Source organism: Panthera tigris, chromosome A3 (genome assembly GCF_018350195.1).
Source record: "Panthera tigris isolate Pti1 chromosome A3, P.tigris_Pti1_mat1.1, whole genome shotgun sequence".
Lineage (NCBI taxonomy): Eukaryota > Metazoa > Chordata > Mammalia > Carnivora > Felidae > Panthera > Panthera tigris.
In genome coordinates, this window is record NC_056662.1 from 4,384,284 (window position 1) to 4,405,619 (window position 21,336).

Genomic DNA, 21,336 nt, shown 5'->3' on the forward strand with positions numbered 1-21,336 from the left:
GGTTCAAGCCACGGTTCATTATAGCTTTAATGAGTTTCACGTGGGGCCTATGAAGGCTGACCACCCCCACCGCCAACAATGCAACTTTGTCGTGCATTAGGAGACTCCCCATTTTTCCTGATGTTAATTGTGTCTTCTTTTTTAAACTGTATGTTCGCATACTTTGCATTTCTACGACCGTTGATTAGCTTTTAAGAGTATCGTGCTTATTAGGGAAATCAACTCTTTGTTAGAGATCTTCACCCAGTCTCCACCCCATTCATATTTTGTTTCATGTAATCTTCGTATCGTATAGTCCACCCCACCCCCGTGGCTTTTGGATATTAGGTCATGCGTATTAGGCCTTCTACAAACCAGTATTTTAACTGTAAAAATACCCTTTTTCAAGTACTTGTTTGTATTTAATCATATGATTGAGCCACATAAAATTCCCTGGTGTATGGAACAAGGTAGGGATCCAGCTTAAGTTTCCCCCCAAATGTTTAACCATTTGTTTCAAAACCGTGTCTTTCTATTCGATGGCTCCCGTTCCATCGTGTCCCCAGCTTCGAGGGATAACCGACAGAATCGTAAGATACGTAACGTACACGACGGGGTGATTGGCTCCGGGCCCACGTCGCACACCGTCTCACGAGTAACCCCACCTTCCCTCGTGCATCGGCAACACTGACTTGCTCCCATTTCCCCCCACATAACTGAGTCCATATCCTCCAGCTAGCCGGGGAGCCCCAGACCTGACACCCATTTGGGGGAGACTCTAGGTCCAGCAGGCACACTGTGAAGACATGTACAAGGGAGGTTGATCGAACGGGGGAGGCGGCCATCGATGGTCAAGGCCGAATTCTTTACACGGGCTAATGGTTTTGTGTGGGGCCCGGGCTTGGGTCCAGGGCAGGGGTGGACTTTATCTGCAAATTGTTTTCAGAAACCCACGTTAGGTTAACGACTTCTGATACGTGGTCAAGACCACGAACGAGGGGGCTTTTGCTCGAAACCGTAAATGACTGGCAGGACTCACATCCTTTTGCTCACATTTAATTTTTATTTTGATTTTTTTTAATGCTGCACAAGACAATATTTATTTCATTTATTTCATTTATTTCTTTTATTTCATTTATTTCTTTTATTTCATTATTTCTGTTTGCTGCTGTTATTTTATTCACTGAAAGAGAGAGGGAACTTTTGTGGCCTTTGTTTTTTTTTTCTTTTTCTCTGTAGGCCGCCTTAAGCTTTCTAAATTTGGAATATTTAAGCAAGCTGAAGGGAAGAGGGGATTTCGCAAAATCACTTGGGGGGAAAAGGAAAGGCTGCGTTGTTAATCATGCCCTATGGTGGGTGATCAACTGCGTGTACAATTACGTTTCACTCTTAATTAATTGTGCTTAAGGCTTGACTTAAATTTGGGTGTTCCCTTCTTAGAGCAGCTCGTACTGACGAAGGTGCATGCGCTGAATGATGTCACGGCAGTCGTTGAACACACGGCGGATGTTCTCGGTGTCCACGGCGCAGGTGAAGTGGGGATAGCAGTAGTGACGCCCGTCTCCACTGGCAGTGCTGATTCTCTGTGGCACAAACACAAGACCACACAGTCAGACCACACCGTCCCCACCGTCGCCCGCGGGGCGCCTACCGCAGACGATCGACCAGCTACCGAGGTTCCGCTAAAGTTCACACCGGTCCTTGGTGAAACCAAAGGGAACTGGAGAGGTCAGTCCCCACACTGAAGTCAGTCAATCCACACCGCTGAGAAAAAGAACGAGAGAGAACCAGAGGAGGGTCTCTACTCACCAGAAATTCGTCGCGGATGAAGTACTTGGCCCGGGTCACGCGTGGGTCCTCTCCGGGCTCAGGAGTAGCTATGAAGAACAGAAAGATCGGGGTAAGGTCATTCAGCGAGCAGAGCCAGAGAGCTGGCATCACCGGGGCCCCTTCGTTTCTCCATAGGCAAATAGGCAGAAAGAAGCTTCTCTTGCTTCCCCGCAAGCTCCCTTAGAGTCTGGGGGCGGGAACGCAGAGAGGCTTCCTTTCTTCTAGAGGTTGTTCATTGAGGGGACTCTTAAACTCCACTGGCATGAAAACCCTCCGGGAACGGACACGTCCGGCACATTCGTGAGCGTACAGGCCCCGTGAACCCGAGAAGGGCCCGGCCCTCGGCGGGAGGTCGTACGTACCGTCCTCGGGAGTAGTGTAGCGAGCAAATTCTGGAAAGTAGTCCTCAATTTTCGATTTTCCAGCGAGGACTTTCTCAGCGAGCAGGTCTTGCTTGTTGAGGAACAGGATCACGGAGATGGTGCGCAGCCATCTGGCAGAGAGGGTGCAGGTTTAAGGTCCGGGAAAAGGACGCGCTAAGGGGTTGACGCGCTTGCACGGGGCCTGGAGGGGCCTGGAGATCGGGGACAGGACCCCGGGGTGAGAGAACTGGGAGAAGCCGGGGGGCGGGGCACCGCACACCTGTTGTTCCAGATGCTCTTGAAGAGGTTCAGAGCCTCCTGCAGGCGGTTGGTCTGATTGTCCTCCCGAATGACCATGTTGTAGCTGCTGCTGGCCACCACGAAGATAATGGCAGTCACATCTGCGGCCCAAGAAAGCAGAAGCAGTGTGGGTTAGAGGCGAGAATGACCTTTACCGGTCAAGAGAGCGGAGCGTCCCCGGAGCAGAGCTCCTCGCGGCCTGCGTACCGTTGAAGCACTGGATCCATTTGCGGCGCTCGTCACGCTGGCCACCCACGTCGAACATGCTGCAGGAGACAGAGGACACCCGGTCACCCCACAGGGCTGACACCGTCCCGCCACTCTGCTGCTGGCGGGACAGAAGGACACGCGTCCGTTCTGAGAAGGGGATCGTTCACTTACTGGAAGTTGACTTTGTCCACCTGGAACTTGGTCTCAAAGATTCCAGAAGTCAGGACGCGGCAGCGAAGCAGATCCTAAAAACAAAACCCGGGTCAGTGGATCTCACCAAATCCAACTGGGATATTAACAACCGCCCACCGGGCGCAGAGATCCCGACGAGCTTGGAAAGGGGGCTCCAAGTCCTCTGCATACCTGGTCACTAGGCACGTAGTCGGCCTGCTTGATGACATCGATCTTGTCCAGGAAGCTGGGAGGAAAAGACAGACACACCGGGGTGTTCCAAGAGCTCATGCCGCATTTGCCCGCAAGTCCCGCCTCGCTGTACAGTTAGTTGAGCTCAGTGGAAACGACGGTGTGGTAGTTAGGCGCAGGAAGTCAGTGGGGGCCTTGTCGTTCACGCTTAGGCCTCGATGCCTATGAGGGGTTAGCGCAGGCAGCGTTTAAGGTCAACCTGTCTGGCTGGTAGATCTAGGAACCGGGAAAATGGACTTTCGCTGGGGGGCCCCGGCCCTACAGGGAGAGCACGGGACGAGAGCAGGGCTGGCTCTGGTCTCAGTTCCGCGCCCGGCAGCCGGCAGAGGGCCCGAAATCAGGCGTATCTGAGCTTGTGCCGTTGATAAGGACTAAAAATTTAAAATTTTCAAGTTATCTGGCCTTGACTAAAATGACAAGGAATTCAAAAACTGTATGCTGCCCCACTTCATTCCACTTTTTTTGGGTAAAGAGTAAAATGGCACACTTAAAAGCAGCAAGGATTTTCCCCTCCAGGGACTCATGAAAATGAGATTGTTTGAATTACTCAGAATGGGTATCCCTTCCTCCTACTTTTTAAGAATCTCGCTTATTAAAAGAGAACAAAGGAGGCGGACACAAAGGGCCCCTTTCTGCCCTAACCACACCGAACAGGAAATAAGCACACAGTGCCCTTCCGTTCTGTTGGGTCCATGAAATACAACACTCCAGATAGGGGACTTTGCGTTTTTCAGAAACCTCACAGCCATCCAGGTTATGGATCTTCCCATGGCAAGGGTCCTGCACAGAAGAGGGGCTCAGAGCCCCAGAGCCCATCATGCACGCTAAGGAGGCTCTCCGTGAGGAGCAGGCAGTGGCCATAACTTTCTTCCCAAAGTAAGGATGGTCCTGCCCGTGTTGCTTCACTGGGCACCATTAGGAAAACTAACTTTGGAAAGATTGGGGTCATTTAATTAATATGGAAAATTAAGTTTAAAACCAGGGGGTTATTTTTGGGGGGGGGGGGGAGAGGGAAGGGGGCTTGGAATTTGTTTTAAAAGTGGGCTAATCAGAAAAGAAACTCCCCGAGAGAGAAAAGTCTACTTAACAAAATTCTGTGAGTTTTCTTCCCCCCTTCCTTTTTACCACTTTAGAGTTAGTCTGGCTTAGAGGATATACTAACTTGCCCAATCAGTCCTACATTAGAGCACCAGTCCAGAAATAGCTCCCCAGCCGCCCTGGCCTCCAGCACGTTGCCATGGCAACAGAACCACAGTTCTATAAATAGATCATCAGCACCAAATCTTGTGAGAGAGACATCTGGAGCCGGGCCAGCCAAACCCCAGCTCAACAAATAAAAATAGGCAGCTTAAGAAATAGTCAAGGTACCCGTATGGCAACCTGAACATAAAGGCAGTTCAACCAGAAACATGCTGGTCAGTGTGCACAGAGGGCTGTTCCAATCATCCCGCCAGGGAAGACATTTTAAAAGTTTTAAGCCATGTTCACTCCACAACCCCCCCCCCCCCACCGGTTTCCTTAAAACTTTCCATAAACGGTGCAAATGTTGCCATTTTCTGATAAACTTGCAGGAGCAGTTTAACGCTGCTTTAAAAGAAAACTTTTAAATGGTGTGAAATAAAAACAAAACAAAACAAAACAAAAAAAATGTTGGCTAAATTACTATTAATGAAACTGTCACGCCCTCCCCCTTCCAGAGCACTGAAAGCTGGGAGGGTTAAACCCTCCTAATCTTGTACCTGTACTTCTGACTTGGATCCAAAATACAAAACGCAAACAATTCCAGGATTTCCATTTGTTTTGAGTTACTATAATTAGCACTTCCAGCTTTCAGTTCAAACTTTTGAGAAAATCAGGGACTTTGTTGAAGAAGTGGTAGGGGGTTGGGGTCACAGGGACTGGCCAAGATGGACTGTTTTTCTGTCCTTGAGAAAATACACAGATTTGCCTGCATACCCAGCCATGAAATAGCCCTCTATGTGACAAGTGGAAATAATCCACTGTGCACTTCCTATGGGAAGGCGGGACCAGGGAAAGATAAATTGATAGGTTTCACAGACCCTACCAAGTGCCTCTGTGATTTGTAGATAACAGGATTCTAGGGAACTTGCTGTTTGTTTGCTGCTACCTCTTCCTGCCTCCTATTTATTCAACTGGTATTCACAATAAATTCCTCAGTAACGCAATTTCAGCTTCTGGTGAGCCAGCCTGGAACCCTGGTCCTGAGTACTTCGGATTTTCTACCTAATAGCAAAGCCATTTCTGAGTTTCAGCTACCTATAGAAGAAAGGTTGAAACCCCACAAATGTCTTTTGCCTCCCCCACCCCCCCACCTGCCCGGTCACAAGACACTCCAGCTTCCGAATATTTTAACTGCGACCCCTTAGCATGTTTGTGCAACAGCAGCCAACGAGCAATGTTAAGAATTTTTTTACGGCTCTGACCATCATGCATTTGCTATCTAACATGTACAGGATGAGGGAGGTGGTAAGCTATTTAAAAGGCAACTCTCCAGGTATGTGTTGTCATGTCCACTGGAAGGGGGGACAGAGAAGGACCCCCCCCCCCCCCCCCCGCCATAGGGGGAAGCATCCTTGAATCGAAGCCCGGTGTGGATGGGTAAGGGTAGGACATGGAATTCAACACAAAACCTAACTCGACTAACTGTAGTCACTTACCTGATGGCAGAAATAGCAAGGCAACCGCTAGCTACCGAGGAGGGGGGAGGTATGTTTTTGTCCTCACCATTTCCCTTGGTTTTTAAATTATAGCAATAAAATACAACATTTTTACATTATTCAAAGTACGAGAGCTGCCCGCTCTTTCTAAAAGCTTGGAGGTCAATCCAATTAATTACCTCAAGCTAATTAATTCCGAGCGTCACCTTTTTGCAAGTAATTATCATTTTGCTCTAAAAGGCACTAATTGTTTATATAAAATAATGTCGCTGCACTAAAAAAGTGTAATTAAGGGCTTTATAGAACAAATGACTCCAACTAGAACTTTCTAAGTGCAGGTGAGAATGACTGGCTGGCCTCTGTGAACGCAACTCTTCCGCAAAGGACTTGACAAGCGGGAGTAGAGGCTTCTAGCACTTTCTCGAGGCGTGCCCGTCCCGTGTGCGGAGGCAGGAGAGAGGTTACTCACTACTGGGCGCAGTCAATCAGCTGGTACTCATTGGAGCGCTCATAGCAGGCACGCACTCCTTCGTCCTCCCACAGAGCCTTGGCGTGCTCGTAGAACTCCTGAGACACATGAGAGAGAGCACCGATGAGCTTGTGCCCAGGCCGTCACCGCGCTGCCCCCCTAACCCCCACACCACGGTCCACTGTGTGACCAGCACGGGGTGGGATTCCCAGTTGAGAGCCAAGTTAACGACTTCATGCTCAAAAAAGGCTTTTCACTCAATTTGCGAAACGTAATTAAAAGCCAGAGTAATTAATTCCTGCTGTCTCTTCTTGTGAATTACGGGTCTTGGGTAGTTTTCCTAGGTGTATTTTTTTTTGGGGGGGTGGGGGGGGGGTGCGGGACATAGTCACCTACCGAATAATTTTGCTTCTTTACACAATTGCTTATATGGGAAAGATATACATTAATCTGCATTAGGAGAATATGCCAAGAAATGATTCAGTGTTGTGAAAACAAGATATTTCATTTGTAAGATGTGCTTGGGATGAAGTTCCCTTCCAGGAAAATTTGAATTTTACCAAAAAAGTAATATGGTTGGGAACCACTGGCAAACGTGGCCCTGTCAGTGCCTGTCCTTTGGGAAGGGTCCTAATGGGAACAAGGGAGCAAATAAACTGTGTCGTTTTAAATTGCAATCGGTTATGATTCACGTGTCATTTGAACACATTTTTAATTCTATGGGGGCAGTCTTCCCTTACAAGGCAAGAGAGGGTTTTTCTTCAGTGTGAATTCAGCCAAGAGAAAGATTAAAGGTAGGTAGGGGACACAAAGTTCAGATGTCGGCACGACTGATAAAAGGTTACTGTTCTGGTGCATTTTCAATAGGCTGCCATTTTCCCCTCTATTAGAAACATGCATTATGTATATTGTTCTTACTGCTGGAGTTTTCTTCAAACACGCTATTTAAAAAAAAAAATTCACCTAGCCATACTTATGAATACTGCTTCCCTGCTAGCGTAAGTTTGCAGCCAAGCCCATTTAAAATACACAAACACAAATTCCCAGGAAAGCCTGACAAAAGGCAACAATAACTCATTGTTCTAACTGTAGACAAGTCTTTTCCTTCTGGGCCTTATAAACTGGTGCATCTTCCCATCTTGTTTCCCGTCCCCCTCTTATAAACTAATCTTCCCCTACAGTAGAGGGGTCAAAACGTATGTTTGGGTATGGCTCCTTCTGTGTTCCCTAAAAATAGTTCTTTATGGAACAGAGAACCTTTGTAAACAGGGTCCTGCACATCAACCAGGATGGGCAGAAGAAACTCTCCCAAGTTATAATTTAGGTGAAAGTCCTTTCTTTTTTCAAAGGAAAAAAAAAAAAAAGAAAGAAAAAAGGTTTCATCTGCCCCAAGGCAAGCACTGATTTTAGAGAAAAATAAAAAGAAAAAAAAACTTTAATAAAGGTCAAATAGTAAACTGTTTAAAAGGAGAATGTCTTCCATTTATAAAACCCAGGGCTCGCACTTCACTTCTGCGTTCCTTGGTATCTTTGGATACTTTCATTTAACTGGACAATTAGCATTTGTGTGCCATATTTAACATACAGTTTTGTTTGTCACAAGACGTGTACGAGGGAATAATTAAGGCTGCCACAGCTCACGACGTTTTCCTTTATAAAAACCTACCATCTAACGTCGTGAGAATAAAGTGTGATGCTTACTTGTGGGGGGGGGGGGGAGATTTACAAGGCGTGACAGAATTCCACTCACCCATCTTGAGCAAAGCCCTAATGATGATTAGGATTTTGAGCCCTAACGGAAATCACTTTTTTATAAGAATCAGCATCACAGAAATGTGTTCGGCCCGAACTGTGGCTCTGACACAGGTGTGCCTATATGCGATACACCGGTGACCGGTCCCCAGAGCTCATCACCCTGTGCCGCCCACTGTACAGGGGAGGGGGCAAAGGAATGATTCAAGAGCTTAGCTTACGGGAGGGAAATCAAAGTCGGGCACGTTCATCACGCTCAGAATGTAGTCCACTCTGAACTGGTTCTCAGGGTTGGCCAGCTCCACGGGGGGGACCAGGTTGCTCATGGCGGCCACGATGGTCTGCAAATGATTTAGCAAAGCAGTCAGGGGGACGGCACTATCTGAAAGGGGAGCTAAGAGGAGAACGAGACAAAGGACCCAAACACATACTTCGATGGCCTCTTTCAGGTTGTTTTTGATGTCCTGCACTTTGGTTGCCTTCTCACTACAGTGGGATTGAAAAGAAAAAGAAATCATATTGCATCACATTGGCGAACAGCGTCTCTTTAGTCAAGATATTCCAACTAAAAGCATAGTATTCTGTTCTTGAAAGACCTGCGGATTCAGATCTGTACAGATTGGAGGTTCCTGAATAAAGGTGGTTTCAAATTATAACCTCCCAAATGTGTCCCGAGGACACGCCCGATTGGGGGAGATTAGCAAATTGGCATCGAGATAAGAATCAAGGCTACTGTACCAGAAGTCAGACCTGGTTCATGGACTATTTCAGGTGTGGTTCCAGTTTTTTTTTTTTTGAAGCCCCCATTGCACACCGACACTTCCTAAAAGGCTCCTCCTGGCCCTTATCAACATCCCTGTGTGTGCGTGCGTGCGTGCGTGTGTGTTTGTGTTGGGGGGGAAGAGGGTGATGTCAGTCACATACTAGGGAGGAGAAAAAGTTTCATGGTTCTTCTTGGGGCTTACTTGGTCACTGGCTTAGTATACAGAGAACCAGTGAACGCAGATGGTGAGATTACAGATTCTGAGGCTTTGAGGCCATTTTTATTAAGTCATCATGTCAGTCAGCTAGCAACGACATTCCTAGGTGATAATATACATTGGTCCCTCAGTGTAAATGGGGATAAAATGAGATTCTGCCCCCAGAAGTCTGTATGGTCTGGGACTCGTGTGCCGGGGTGGGGGGTTGGAGGTTAGAGGTTGAGTGGCCTTTTAATTATGACCCGAATGTAAGTCATATAGGACATGGTGATCTTTATTCAGGGTCACTGGGACCATAAGTAAAGGTCACACCCTTTGGCTTCTGGGGTCCCCTGGAGAAATGTTTACACCCAGTGACATCAACTCAAGTGCTGTAGGGGTCTTCCGGCAACTGTCCTCCATTGGAGACACGACCAAAGAACATTCTAGAGTTTGTGTCTTCAGGGGTAAGAAGGACCTCTTGCTTGGGGTATAAATCTTAATACACCCATTGCCTCAACCTTGTGGCGTTGGGTGGGGGGCATGGAGCCAATATCCAGGACATACCTACGGTGAACTGAGCCCCGGGACGAGACAGCACGGTCACGGGGAGGTTAAGGTGCTCCCCCCTCCCAGAGGAAACTGAGGCTGAAAAGTGCGCCAGAGGCAGGAGAGGGGACGGGGCTCACTTTTCCTTGCTGTGTATAATTTTTAGAGAAAATGTCAAAATTCCTCATTTTTGACGCTTTCACTTGGTTGATTTCACCAGGAGTCCCGGCACGGGGGTAGAAATTAACCCCGTGGCCCCTCAGGAGCAGCACGCGACAGTGTGTTAGTGTAGGGAAGACGCGGAGGGGGAATGACAGCATCCGCAGCCTGGCAGCATGGTTAGGAGTGCGGAGTGGAGAAGAGAGCTCTCGAAGGGGGAGGGGGGCGGCCACGTGCTCGCCTGCCAACAGCTCTGCCCCCACCTCCGAAGATCCCGCTCGTGACTTTTTTCAAGGAGCGGTCATAGCTAGCATTAAGTATTTCATTCTTACCAAAATAAAGATCTGCCTATCGATCTGAGGGGTGGGTCCACACTTCCTGACTTCATTTCCCCCGTTTCCCAGGCAGGGTCAGCCCGCTTTCTGTTACCCTGGCTTTGGAGCAACTGCTTTTAACGTCAGACTAAAAAGCTGGTTTACAGGTGTTCTTCTCAGTGGGGGAGGCTGGGAGTAAAAGACCGTACCAGGAAGGAACCCCCTCACGGCCACTTACAAGTGCTGGGAGTCAGGAGAATTTGAGGAAGAGGCAGGACAGCAAGAGGGGTCCTGCAAACCAGGAGCGTGGCATCCACGCCCCGATGGCAAGGGTGCCCCTGGCCCCCAGACTCCTGCTTACTGCCGCCACCCTCCATGGAAAGGGACGGGAGCCCCGAGCCCTGTGGGACCTTTCTGCTCGTGTGTGTGCACCACTGAAGCTCATTTCTGAAATCGGGAACCACGTCCAGACTTGGTGCTATAGAGTCCGAGTCAGTTACGTAGACGTCAGAAATGTTGAAAGGATGCGCGTTTGCCCCGAATGTTCGCACACAGGCCCAGGTTTACCTAGAACCCCACGGGACAAATCCCATTCATTAAAAACAGGCTCCATTTCCATGGTAACGAGAGCCATGACGTCACCCTAGCTTTCAAGGTCCCACAGTAGTTGAAATTAGAGACGTCCGGGTATTAACTACCCAAATGCACGTGGAGCAAGAGGAGAGTCCTTCCAGAAAGGAGGTTCTTTCATTCGGTTTGATATTTTGGTCTAAGTAGTAGTATGGTAATTGGAAAACTTCCAGTCTTAAATACGGATATTTTGAGAACGTGTTCAGTATTCATCTACGTATGTGAATAGGTGTGGGAGTAGATCAAGTATAAAACAGCTAAAACAGAAATCTGAAATCTAATTCGGGTGTGTAATACTAAAACATAAAATTCTTCCATTGAAGCAATTACTATGTAGATGGAGACATTATACCGGGGCTGGCAGGTCTATCATCATTTTTACTATCGCTTAATGAATTTAACGTTGATTGTGAAATTCAGAGCAAATTCCTCAGATGTCTCTAAACTACTTAACAAAGCCAAGTTATGTATCAACCGCCACACTTTTGATCTGATGGACTAAAACACTGGGTGGGGCTGGAAATGCTTTGGGGACGTGGCCCCCTCCCTCCCCCAGTGTGTCCGCGAAGCCTATCGCCTGGGGTTTTATTTTAAAAGTCCCTTCCCTCCCCCCCTTCAGCTAACCAAGTGGTGGGGGAAGGCTACACTGTATTAAGTTTCTTTCGGTCCTGCACCTTTCTCTTTGTGCCTTTGTGGGAAAGGACAGACAAAAGAAGAAAGACAGAAGACAGACGCAGGATACGGGGATTGCTGAAACATGCAGAGAATTTTTATTTATCACGTATGTTAATACTTATATTTACTTGCAGAACAGAGTCACAGAAGTGCAGGCAGGTGTTAGTAGGGTTCGGGGGTCTAGCACAGCATCTAGTACAGAGTCGGGGGGTCAATATGGGCTTGTCATAGTTCTCAGATGCCAACTTTTGGTACAGTAAACGGTCAGTTAGTCACTTTTATGTAGATGCCTTTTTTGGATTGCTGTTACACTACATTTTTGCCAATTAAGGATTTCATTCCATTTTTTTTTTGTGGTTTTGTGGGTTTTTGTGCTTTTTTTTTGGTTTTTTTTGTTTTGTTTTGTTTTCAGTTATCTTTAGAGGTTAGGTGGTAGGGCCCCATCCCCCTCCCCCCCACAACAGAATAGTATTCTTATTAGAGGTTCCTAAGACCAGGCAATTCCAGCATGCAAAGTGGGATAGCATAGCCGGGAAGAGGAGAAACTGTAGCCACCATCTAGGGATAATACATTCTAAAAGAAACAGATGAACAGACATGTGTAAGTCACTTTGTCCACCCCGGTATCCTTTGCCCCGCCCCACCCCCGGCCACAGAAGCTATTTCTTTGAGATGCCCTAGGCTGGGTCAGTCGGCTCTGCGTGCTCTCATGAGAAATAGCTGAGCTGCGATGGCTACCTGGCATGCGTGTGCATGTCGGCGTGTGATGGGCAGCGGGGATGTAGGAAGTGAAGAAAAACAAAACTGATAATGAATGGGGAAAAAAAAAATAAAAAGCGGATGCCATCGTGAATTACCTATCCACTGGCTAACGCAAAGTGCCTCTGGTTAACCTACATTTGAGAAGTTTTAAAAGATCAGAGGCTTTTCGAGACCATTCTTAACAATGACCTCCTCAAGGTGCCGAGGTGTTTTTTTTTCCCCCCCTCCCCAAATTATAGACGGTGCAGCACCATGTATCTTAATCGAGGAAAAAGATTTTTTTTTTTCCTCTCCGAAAAGTCTGAAATTTTAACATCAGACCAAGCAGCGGGTGGATGGAATTTAGTCTAGTTTTAAAAACGAGTAGCCAATTCAAACGGAGAGCTGGGGGGTGGGGTGGGTGGAGAAACAGAAACCATATGGAAAAACGTCAATACTCGAAACCTTAAACTGATCGTCTAAAGCTGAAATCTGTTAACTTTCCCCCACCTGGATTTAATTACATTTAAAGGATGGCCAGAAAAAAAAAAAAAATTATGTTTTGCACTGCACTTGCTCCGAAATGCGAAGAGATTACGTGTCATGTGCAAACATGTATACCAAGATGGCTGATGGCCCCCGAGATGAGTTTTGTTTTCTCCCCGGGGCTCTGCCCTCAGTTTCCCAGGATGATCTTCATGTTTGTTTGTTTGTTACAAAGTTGTTGTGGTTTTGAATGTGCCTACCCATCGCTGTTGCTCCTGGCAGCCTGCGGGTCCTCTTCGCCGCCCCTTTTAAAGAGAGATTGAAAGCTCACCTAATCTGCAAGGCACCGCAATTTCCCAAAAACCCCACACAGCCTCTCTACATTCCTAAACAAACGGTCACCATCCTCCCGTTAATTCTTAGCCGCCTTTCTGGCTAAGTTGCAATGTCCACTGAGACTGCAGGCCGTGGAGGAAAGAACACCACACCTCTGCCGCAGGATTAGCCGAGCCCTCTGGAGACTCTCCGGTAGGGTATACAGAAGGGACGGATAATTATTTTCTTGTGCTTTCACTAAATGTACATGCATTAGGGAGATAAAGCAGTGATTTATCTCACAATTCTTTGGAGAACAGAGCCGCGCATAAGGCTCCTGGATTCTCCCAGATCTCAATCTTTTACCATGTTGTATCTGAACACACAAAGGCAGAGGTACGGGTGATTTTTGCCCATGATTTCCTGGTGCAGTATTAATTTCCTCCCTTCTTGAGGTCAGGGAAACTACCTATGAAATGTTTTTATTTATATAGACTCGTTCCTGATAACTGTCATCAATTAAAACTATGTCTGAACTGTGAGACAGCAAAAAAAAAAAAAAAAAAAAAAAAAAAAAGAAAAAAAATTAAAAGAACAAAACTCACTACACCTCCAAAAAACAAACAAAACCCAACAAAACAAAACAAAACCCAATCTTCATAAATGGTAGGAATTTCTCCTTGAAGGTAGGAAGGGCAGGACGGCTAAGCGTTCTACAGAGTTTTTTAATTGATTAGCTTATTAGCTCAACCAGTGTTAATGGCACTCCTTCCCCCCGCCCCCCACCCCCTGCCCTGGCACTAAATGTAAGGAAGAGTTAGCTTTGAGTTAGGAAAATCCGCACTTGACCTCTGTATTTCTGAAGGTCAGATTAATAGTACACCTTACTCTCAAAATGTAACCAGCACGGCAGTCTGCGGATAGTTAAGGCAAATTTCATAGCTTAGCCCAGCCCTAACAAAGCGCACATTTACGGGAGCGAGGAGGAGAAGGCCCCTGCACCACGCAGAACACCCTTTAGTGGATGGATGTCACCATTTCATAGGGAATTCCTAGTGAAGAAGGAAACCGCTTTTGTTGCAATACCGCAGTGAGGAAAAAGAAAAAAGGAGGCTCAGTTGAAGGAGATAAAAATAAGGTTTCTAGACTCACACGAAGAATTCCCCTGTATGTCACTTCCACGGGCTAAATTTAACGTCCTCAGAGATTACCTATGGCTTCCTCTACAAGGCAGGCAAACTGGGAATGTCGCTTCCTCTTTTTAAAAAGAAAATAGAAAAGAGAAGTTCTGGTTTAAATGCCTCATGTGCATTACAGACTGGCTCGCTAAGGGAGGAGAATCCTTGCTCTAAAAATTAAAAAACCGTAGGGCAGTCTGTAGAGTAATAAAACCTTAAGTAAATTATTGCAAGGATGTCCTATCTTCTACTGGACTCGAGCTAAGGTAAACAGTGGCTGCTGCATCCTTTTAAAAATGCTAGCCATGTCCAGTTTTAATCAAAATATTTATCTAGAGGGTACATGGTCAAATCATTTTTGCTTAACTAGCCTCATGAAGAAGCACTCCCCGGCAAGATGCAAGGGAAATAATTATGCAAGATTTTTCTTTAAATTACAAATTCACATAGCTAAAAAGTCGGTTTCTGGCTTTTTGTTTATCAACCGATGGCAATCTCTGGTAAGAGGGCTTTATTGAAGGGTGTGTCAGGAATTAAGAACTGCAAGCGAGCTATTCAATTAACCGCCTGTATATCCATATTGATAACGAGCCATTCATACAACTGGTAAAACAGCCCATCCTTCTGAATTCGAGGTTCGAGGATAAAGAGCATCCTAAACTAAACCGTCCATTTGCATGTGTGACATCATCCTTAGCCCCGATTATGTGACCTAAGAAATTCTAGAATGTTCCATAAAGAGCTGCCTTCAGGCGCAGTCCTCGTACCTCTGAAAGGTGATAAAATTGATCTTTGTTTGCCTGGTGCTTGGTGCATAGTAGGTGTCAGTAACTGCCTCTTTATTGGTTTGTTTTGGGGGCTTTTGGCGCATAACTGAATTAAACTATGCGACCTTGACTCAATGTCCGCCCCCCCCCCCCACCCATGAAACCAAACTGAGACAAGTTTTCAACTGAATCCAGGTTTAAGAAAGGGAATGGGATTGCTAACCAGCTAGTAATTGTAAACTAGTGTCTTCAGGTGTTTGTAAGGTTAACCGCTGTCATCCCGTGAGAACAGAGGCTGGCAGATTTAGGTCCTTCTGTTTCACATGGGAAGGGCCCATCTGGGGTCCGGGCAGAAAAAGCAAATTCTGAGTGTATTGAGCGCTCCCCTCTGTTTGCATGTTTTTCATGGCAAGCGTGACCCCCCATTTCTTACATCCCTAGTACACGCACTCTCTTTTCATCTTTATTCTCACTGTGGTATTGTCACATTGTCCTGTACCAAGATGCCTCGAAGGACTTTTCAAAGGCAAAAATGCCCCTTGACCCAGCCGGAAGTACCTAACTCCCAGTCTCCATCTTCTTTCTCTAGGCAAGACTACTGATTTTTAGAAAGGGAAACAATGATTTGCCCATAATGTTAATTTCCGGGGGGGGGGGCGGGGCGGGGGGAGGACGGTGAGGGAATGAGGAATTATTAACAAGGGCTGTCTCCTTCAACTGTTTTCATGTGAGAATATTACTGAAACAATGTTCTCCCTAATAGTTTAATACATCCCGCAATGGCGCATTGCGCTGAAATCTGCTGGGGGGGGGGGGGGCGCTTCTCTGCAGTGGTCAGGTTGTCTGAAAAGGGGGGTGGTCACAGCAGGTGTCAGCTATGTCAGAGACCCACTGCACCAAAATTTGGGCAGGTCTGCAACAGACCTGTCATGGGGCCAGCCAGGTGCTCTCTCCCTGGTGGGGGGGGGGGGGGGGATAGTTTTACAACAACACTGGTGCTTTATTATTACTTTTATTATTTATTGCTGCACCAAAGAGTCTAAGGGGGGGGGGGGCGAATCTCCAAAGAGCTCTTCCCTGGATTTTCTCCTATGTAGGCTGAAAAAATTAAGTGAAAATTGGCTGCCCAGCCCCCAAAATCTACCTAAACTTCCTAAAGGTTAGTATAAAACGTGTTAATCTTATTGTGCCCCAGCACAGAGTTGACACTTACTCTCCATTAAACCCATTAACATGCAGAATCCTCATTTGCTTCACAATGGTGCTTTTACCAGATTCTCCAGCACCTAGAAAATGAAAGTAAGTCTCAGGTTATGAGGGAGGCATTTTACACACTTTGGGCAGGGAAGAGGGCTGCCGTGTTTTCCACAGAAGCAGCACGCAAAACAACAACAACACGACAACAACAGGAAACACAAAAACACCAAACAAACAAAACAACAGACTTGCAATCTTCCTTGACATTTCGACGCAGAGAAAATGAAGTAACATGTCCAACTCTGTGTCTACCTGCAGTGTTTTCACCATCACAGTAACAAGAATTAAAGGGCTTGCTGTTTTCAGGGTTTTGTTTTGTTTTGGTTGTTTTCAAATTTGTGGGGTGGGAAAGCAAGGGGGGGGGCAAAGACAGGATGACGCAATTTTGTCATTTGAGGGGGTGGGGGGGGAGAAACTTGGAAGTCAAAACTGAAACTGAATAGCATTCACTGGTGAAACATACACATACATGTAGATAGCCACAGAATTCCCGGTTTGTCAGAGGTTTCACGGTTAAAACACCCAGGATTCACAAACAATGCCCAGACACCGCTGTCTTCAGCTCACGGACTGACGCAGCATTTCCCTCCCGCAAATTTTCACAATTCAGCTTCTTTAATGGACAGCTTTTCTCCCCTCGGGCTACTCAAAAATCAACCCCAACCCGCAATCTTCCATTTATCCTCCTTTTCTGCAAAGGGTATCTTCCTAAAGATAAATTCTCTTTGGATACAACCACCATGTTGCGGGGGGTGGGGGGGGGTGGAAAATGGAAGACCATCCAGTTTATGTCATCTTCTCGAAAAATACGTTTTGGTATCAAATATAGTGCTTGAAAACGACCACATTCGCATGCAGCAACAACTATGAAAAGTACTGTTAAAAGGACATGACTTTAATCATGAGGGAGCCACTGGATTTTCAGATTCCTCGAGCCCTTCTCAACTAAACAGTAAAAAGGAGCACATGCCTCCATTTTAAATCACCTTTCATTTGTAAACATATATTTTATGGAAAAAGCACAGTTCCACCCAGCAAGGAGGAGGATTGCTATTTTTTTCATTCTTTTTTTTTTTTTGCAAATGTATACTCTCTTGAACAAGTACTGTGTATGTGAAAAATTTTTTGCCCTCCTCCCACACAAATCTGTTTTTTTTTTACCCCCCCCTTTTTCAGTTTTAATTTTATTAATTGTTTTTGTTTTACTGCCCAGAGGGCAAAGCATTCCTCCTTCTCTTGCTTTTTCACAAGGCTGTAATCAATATCTGTAAAAGTTAAAATTAGTTTCCACAGAAACATTGATTTCAAAGCAAACACTCTATCTTAATGAGCCCAAGTCTAATAAATTAAAATATTAAAGGCACTATTAAGAGATTCCGTGCAGAGAATACAAGGCATTAATCAGAACCTCCAAATTCTTCTGTCAGAAGTGTTAAAATGTGCACCACCTCTCTCTTACAGGCACAGATTTGTGCCTCAGTTTCCACATTTATGTCATTAAGATGCATTTTGGGCATCATGAGGTTTCCTCTTGGGGGGGGGGGCTTATTACTTTGGTTGCAGACCCCCCCTGCCAGAGGCTATCAATCAATCATGGTAATATGTAGCCATATAGACTAGGACACCTGGGGAAAATTAGCCCACAGGGATGTAAAAGGTGTATTCAGAGTAACAGTCTCAAATTAAGTGGAGACTTTATGTTCACAGAGCAAAGGTGTTAGAAATTGAAGGCACTGTTAAGTGTCACACTTGTTTCTAATTAGTATTCAGGTAACAAGATGGCATTCCCAGGAAAAGATTCTAGACTTTTCCAAGCTGATACTTTGAAATCAAGTTATATGCATATTAATATTCACATAGCAGAATTCTACCTTCAGAAGCTGTAGGCAAGACTTCAACATATGTATCATTTAATTATTGAAATTGCAAATGCACAGAACACCAGACTCGTTTCCACTTAATTAATAATTTTCTGCTTTATATAAATCTGGACCCAGGAGAACAAAGAGGTGACCCATCCAGAAACAGCAAACCAAACACCACCACAAAGGAAAAAATCGGCCTTTTACGTCTTTATTCTTTATAGTCAAACTGTTTTTGAAGTGTGACCATGAACTAGGGTTTAACCTCGCAAATTCACAAATTAACTCAGCCAAATTACTAAGGAAGTGGAAAACTTCCATGCTAATTAATGTTTGTGTCATTCTTGTGGTCATTTCAACAATTTCTTTTGTGCTTATGTTTTACTTTGCCTCCCCCCCCCCCCATCAGCACCTTTAAGAAAAGAGGAGAGGCCATGTCCTTATACTTAACAACCCCCACCTCCCCGCCTTTTTTTTTTTTTTTTGGCCAAAGAGGAAAAACCGCAATCAAGAGAAAACCCAAAATCAAACAACCAAATGTCACTTGACAAACAACTAATTAACGTCTGTCCATCTCCTTCCACCTGGAAAAAAAGTCTTCTCCTTAAAGCGCTCTCAATGCCCCCTCCCACCTTGAGAAGGACAAAAAACCAAAACACACACAAAAAAACAAACAAAAAAACCCCACGCCATTTCCAGACCAAGAAGCCATTTACAGACAAATGTCATTTTCCAGTTCTGATTTATGAATGTCTTTTTTTTTTCTTTTTCACAAAGCACTCTCAATGTGGCCAACAGGAAAATGTGTGTGTGCGCGTGTGTTAATGGTGTGTGTGTGTGTGTGTGTGTGTGTGTGTGTGTCGTGGGGGGGGGCGGGAGGGGGCTGTGCTACAATTAATTCTCTTTGCTTTTCAAAAAGCCTGCATGTCTGGAAGGGGAAAAAAAGGTCATACTGTAAAAATGACGTGTCATTTGGTTTCACTGGGCACTTAGCGTACTAACTCCATTTTTTTTTTTTTTTTTTTTTTTTTGGTCTCATTTTATTTGATTCTCCTTCTCTTCCTTCCACGGCCGGCCCCGGCCCGGGACACGTCTGCTCCGCGCACACAGTGTGTCCTGCCCGAAACGCACCGAGTCGCGCCCAGCGGCCGCCGCGCTCCCTCCTCCCCGCCCCCCCCCCCCACTCCGGCGCCACGACTCGCCCGCGCCCCCTCCCCCTCACTGCACCACCTTTACCACTCCGATCCCTTCCGAGGGGCTGATGTCACCCGCCCCCCCCCCCACTCTCCTCGGCCACTTCCCTCGCCACAGCCTCCCCTCGGCGAGGTCCCCTCCGCCACCGCGGCGGCCCCCCCCCCACGTCACCCCCTCCTCTCTGGCCCCTCTTTTCTTCTCCGTCTCCCAACAAATCACACACCCCACGGAGGCGGGTCCCCCTCCCTCTGCCCGCCACCCCATTTCCTGTCCCCGAAACCCTCTTTTTGTCGCAGTCTCCCGAGCCCTGTGGGGCTCCCCCTCCCCCTCCCCCTCCCCAACATGCACCCAAACCCCCGGCGTCGTGTAGGCCTCGCGGAAAACAGAGAGAGGAAAAAGAGCAAGGGGGAGGGCGAGAGAGAGAGAAACAGAGACGGAGAACGGGCGGGCCAGGGGAGGGGGCCCCGCGCCCGCGCCGCCGCGGCCCCCCGCCCCATTTTGAGCCCCCCCCGCCCCCGCCCGGCCGAATCTGCGCCCCGGGGTCCCCCTTCCGGCCTCGCCCCCCAGAGACAGAGCCCGCGAGCGGGCGGCGGGCTCGGGAGCGCGCGCCCGGGGCGGGGGGCGGGCTCGGCGCGCGCGGCCTGCGGGGCGCCCCGAGGGGCCCCCGGGCCGGGCCGGGGCCGGCGCCCCCCGCCCCGCCCTTACCCAGCAGCAGCAGGCGGTGCGTGGCCCGGTAGACCTGCTTGTCCTTCTGCAGCTGTTTCTCGATCTTTTTGTTGGCCTCGCGCTGCGCCTTCTCCTCGTTGCGCTGGTCCTCGGTCTTACTGTTTCCGAGGCAGCCCATGGCGGCGGCGGCGGGGCGCGGGGCGCGGCCGGGCTGCGGCGGCGGCGGCGGCGGCGGCGGGGCCGGGCGCGGGCGGCCTCACGCGGGGCCGGAGGGCCGGGGCAGCGCCGGGCGGGCGGGCCGGGCGCGGGCTCGGCTCCTCGGGGAGGAGCGCGCGGGGCGGACTACGGGGCGCGGGCCGCGGAGCGCGCGGGGAGGGTGGTGGCGGTCGGACCGAGGGGAGCGCGTCGCTCCCCGCCCCTCGAGCCGAGGCCGAGGGGGCTGATGGCCGCCGCCGGGCCGAGGCGGACCAGAGCAGGAGCTGCGGGAGCTGCTGCCGCCGCTGCCGCCGCCGCCGCTCTTATTGCCTCGGCCCGGGCCCGCCGCCGCCCCGACCCAAAGCTTTGCAGCGGGCGGGGGGAGGCGGGGGGAGGAGGAGGAGGCGGCGGCGGCGAGGGGGGTGGAAGGAGGAGGAGGAGGAGGAGGAGGAGGGATGAGGAGCAGCCGCGGCAGCGGCCGCGGCGGCGGGGAGGGCGGGAGCTGGCGGAGGGAGGCGTCCCCCACCCCCCCCACTCCCCGGGTGCCCGGGAAGGGGGGTCCCTCCGCCCGCGCCCGGCCCGGGACGGGACGGGCCGGGGAGCCGCCCCCCCGCCCCCCTCCCTGGCTCGGGCCCCCGGGAGGGCCCGGCCACGGGAAAGGGGGGGGGGGGGAGAGGGGGCGGCCCCGAGCCAGTGACGACCCCTCGCACGACGCCAACGCTCCACCCCCCGGGCCGCGTAGCCCTTGCGGCCCCCAAGGCCGAGTCCCCCCCACCCCCCCTCCTCCCGCGGGCGCCGCCGAGGGGCCGGGGTGGGCGGAAGGGGAGGGAGCGCCAGCCCGAGCCCGGACTTCGGAAAATTTTCGAAAAGAGAGAGAGAGAGAGAGAGACACAGAGAGAACCAGAGAGCAGGGAGTGTGGAAAAAGCGAGGCGAGCACGAACCAAAGGACAGAGCAACCGAAAAGGAAAATGTGTCCAAACACACACACACAAATACTGAATAAAAATCCACACTACACAGCGATGGTGGTTTCTGGTGGGGGCGGCGGGGGGCGGGGGGCGGGGGTCTGACTAGATGAGCCGCTCGTCGCGCCCCCGGCGCCGGGCGCCACTGCCCGGGCCGAAGGCACCGCTGGCCCCCGAGCGCCCGCGGCCTCTGCGCTTGGCGCGGCCGCCCAAGTAGGAGAAGAAGGCGCAGCCCAGGAACACTCGGAAGCAGCAGGTCGCGCCGAACACGAAGCCGCAGCCGCGGCCCTGCTCCGTGCGCTTCTGCAGCAGGAAGTTGAGCACCCACGAGGGGCTGCGCACCGAGAAGACCAGGAAGACCACGAGCGGCAGGTGGGCGCTCAGCGCGCCGGCCTTCAGCGGCCCGGGCCGCCACACGAC

The 21,336-nt window shown here is 49.0% G+C and overlaps 1 protein-coding gene and 2 long non-coding RNA genes across 8 annotated transcripts; 2 read left to right on the forward strand and 1 right to left on the reverse strand.

Moving 5' to 3' along the window:
* Positions 1 to 1,205: 1,205 nt before the first annotated feature.
* GNAS (GNAS complex locus) lies at positions 1,206 to 19,968 on the reverse strand. Of its 6 annotated transcripts, none has more exons than XM_042980045.1 (13): positions 19,795 to 19,968; positions 15,990 to 16,062; positions 12,777 to 12,821; positions 8,435 to 8,489; positions 8,225 to 8,344; positions 6,252 to 6,349; positions 3,045 to 3,099; positions 2,853 to 2,926; positions 2,679 to 2,737; positions 2,452 to 2,572; positions 2,172 to 2,302; positions 1,789 to 1,856; positions 1,206 to 1,562 (listed from the first exon to the last, which is right to left on the reverse strand). In XM_042980045.1, the coding sequence occupies exons 1-13, from the start codon at positions 19,931 to 19,933 to the stop codon at positions 1,416 to 1,418; spliced, it is 1,185 nt and encodes a 394-aa protein (XP_042835979.1). In that variant the 5' UTR covers positions 19,934 to 19,968; the 3' UTR covers positions 1,206 to 1,415. The 6 variants fall into 6 exon arrangements, with proteins under 6 accessions (XP_042835979.1, XP_042835978.1, XP_042835981.1 ...); XM_042980044.1 differs by having other exon boundaries at positions 8,435 to 8,492; XM_042980047.1 differs by lacking the exon at positions 12,777 to 12,821 and having other exon boundaries at positions 19,795 to 19,967.
* Positions 1,557 to 6,928, forward strand: LOC122237138. Its single transcript, XR_006215345.1, has 2 exons — positions 1,557 to 1,879; positions 6,121 to 6,928. It is a non-coding gene; the product is annotated as an uncharacterized LOC122237138 (long non-coding RNA).
* Positions 9,190 to 10,030, forward strand: LOC122237137. Its single transcript, XR_006215344.1, has 2 exons — positions 9,190 to 9,429; positions 9,732 to 10,030. It is a non-coding gene; the product is annotated as an uncharacterized LOC122237137 (long non-coding RNA).
* Positions 19,969 to 21,336: the final 1,368 nt, after the last annotated feature.

Coding starts and splice junctions, on each gene's coding strand:
- GNAS (XM_042980044.1), bottom strand. CDS start 19,933: ATGGGCTGCCTCGGAAACAGTAAGACCGAGGACCAGCGCAACGAGGAG. Junction 3,100..6,251: donor CTGATTGACTGCGCCCAGTA/GTGAGTAACCTC, acceptor TTTTCCTCCCAG/CTTCCTGGACAAGATCGATG. Junction 1,857..2,171: donor CTACACTACTCCCGAGGACG/GTACGTACGACC, acceptor TGTTCTTCATAG/CTACTCCTGAGCCCGGAGAG.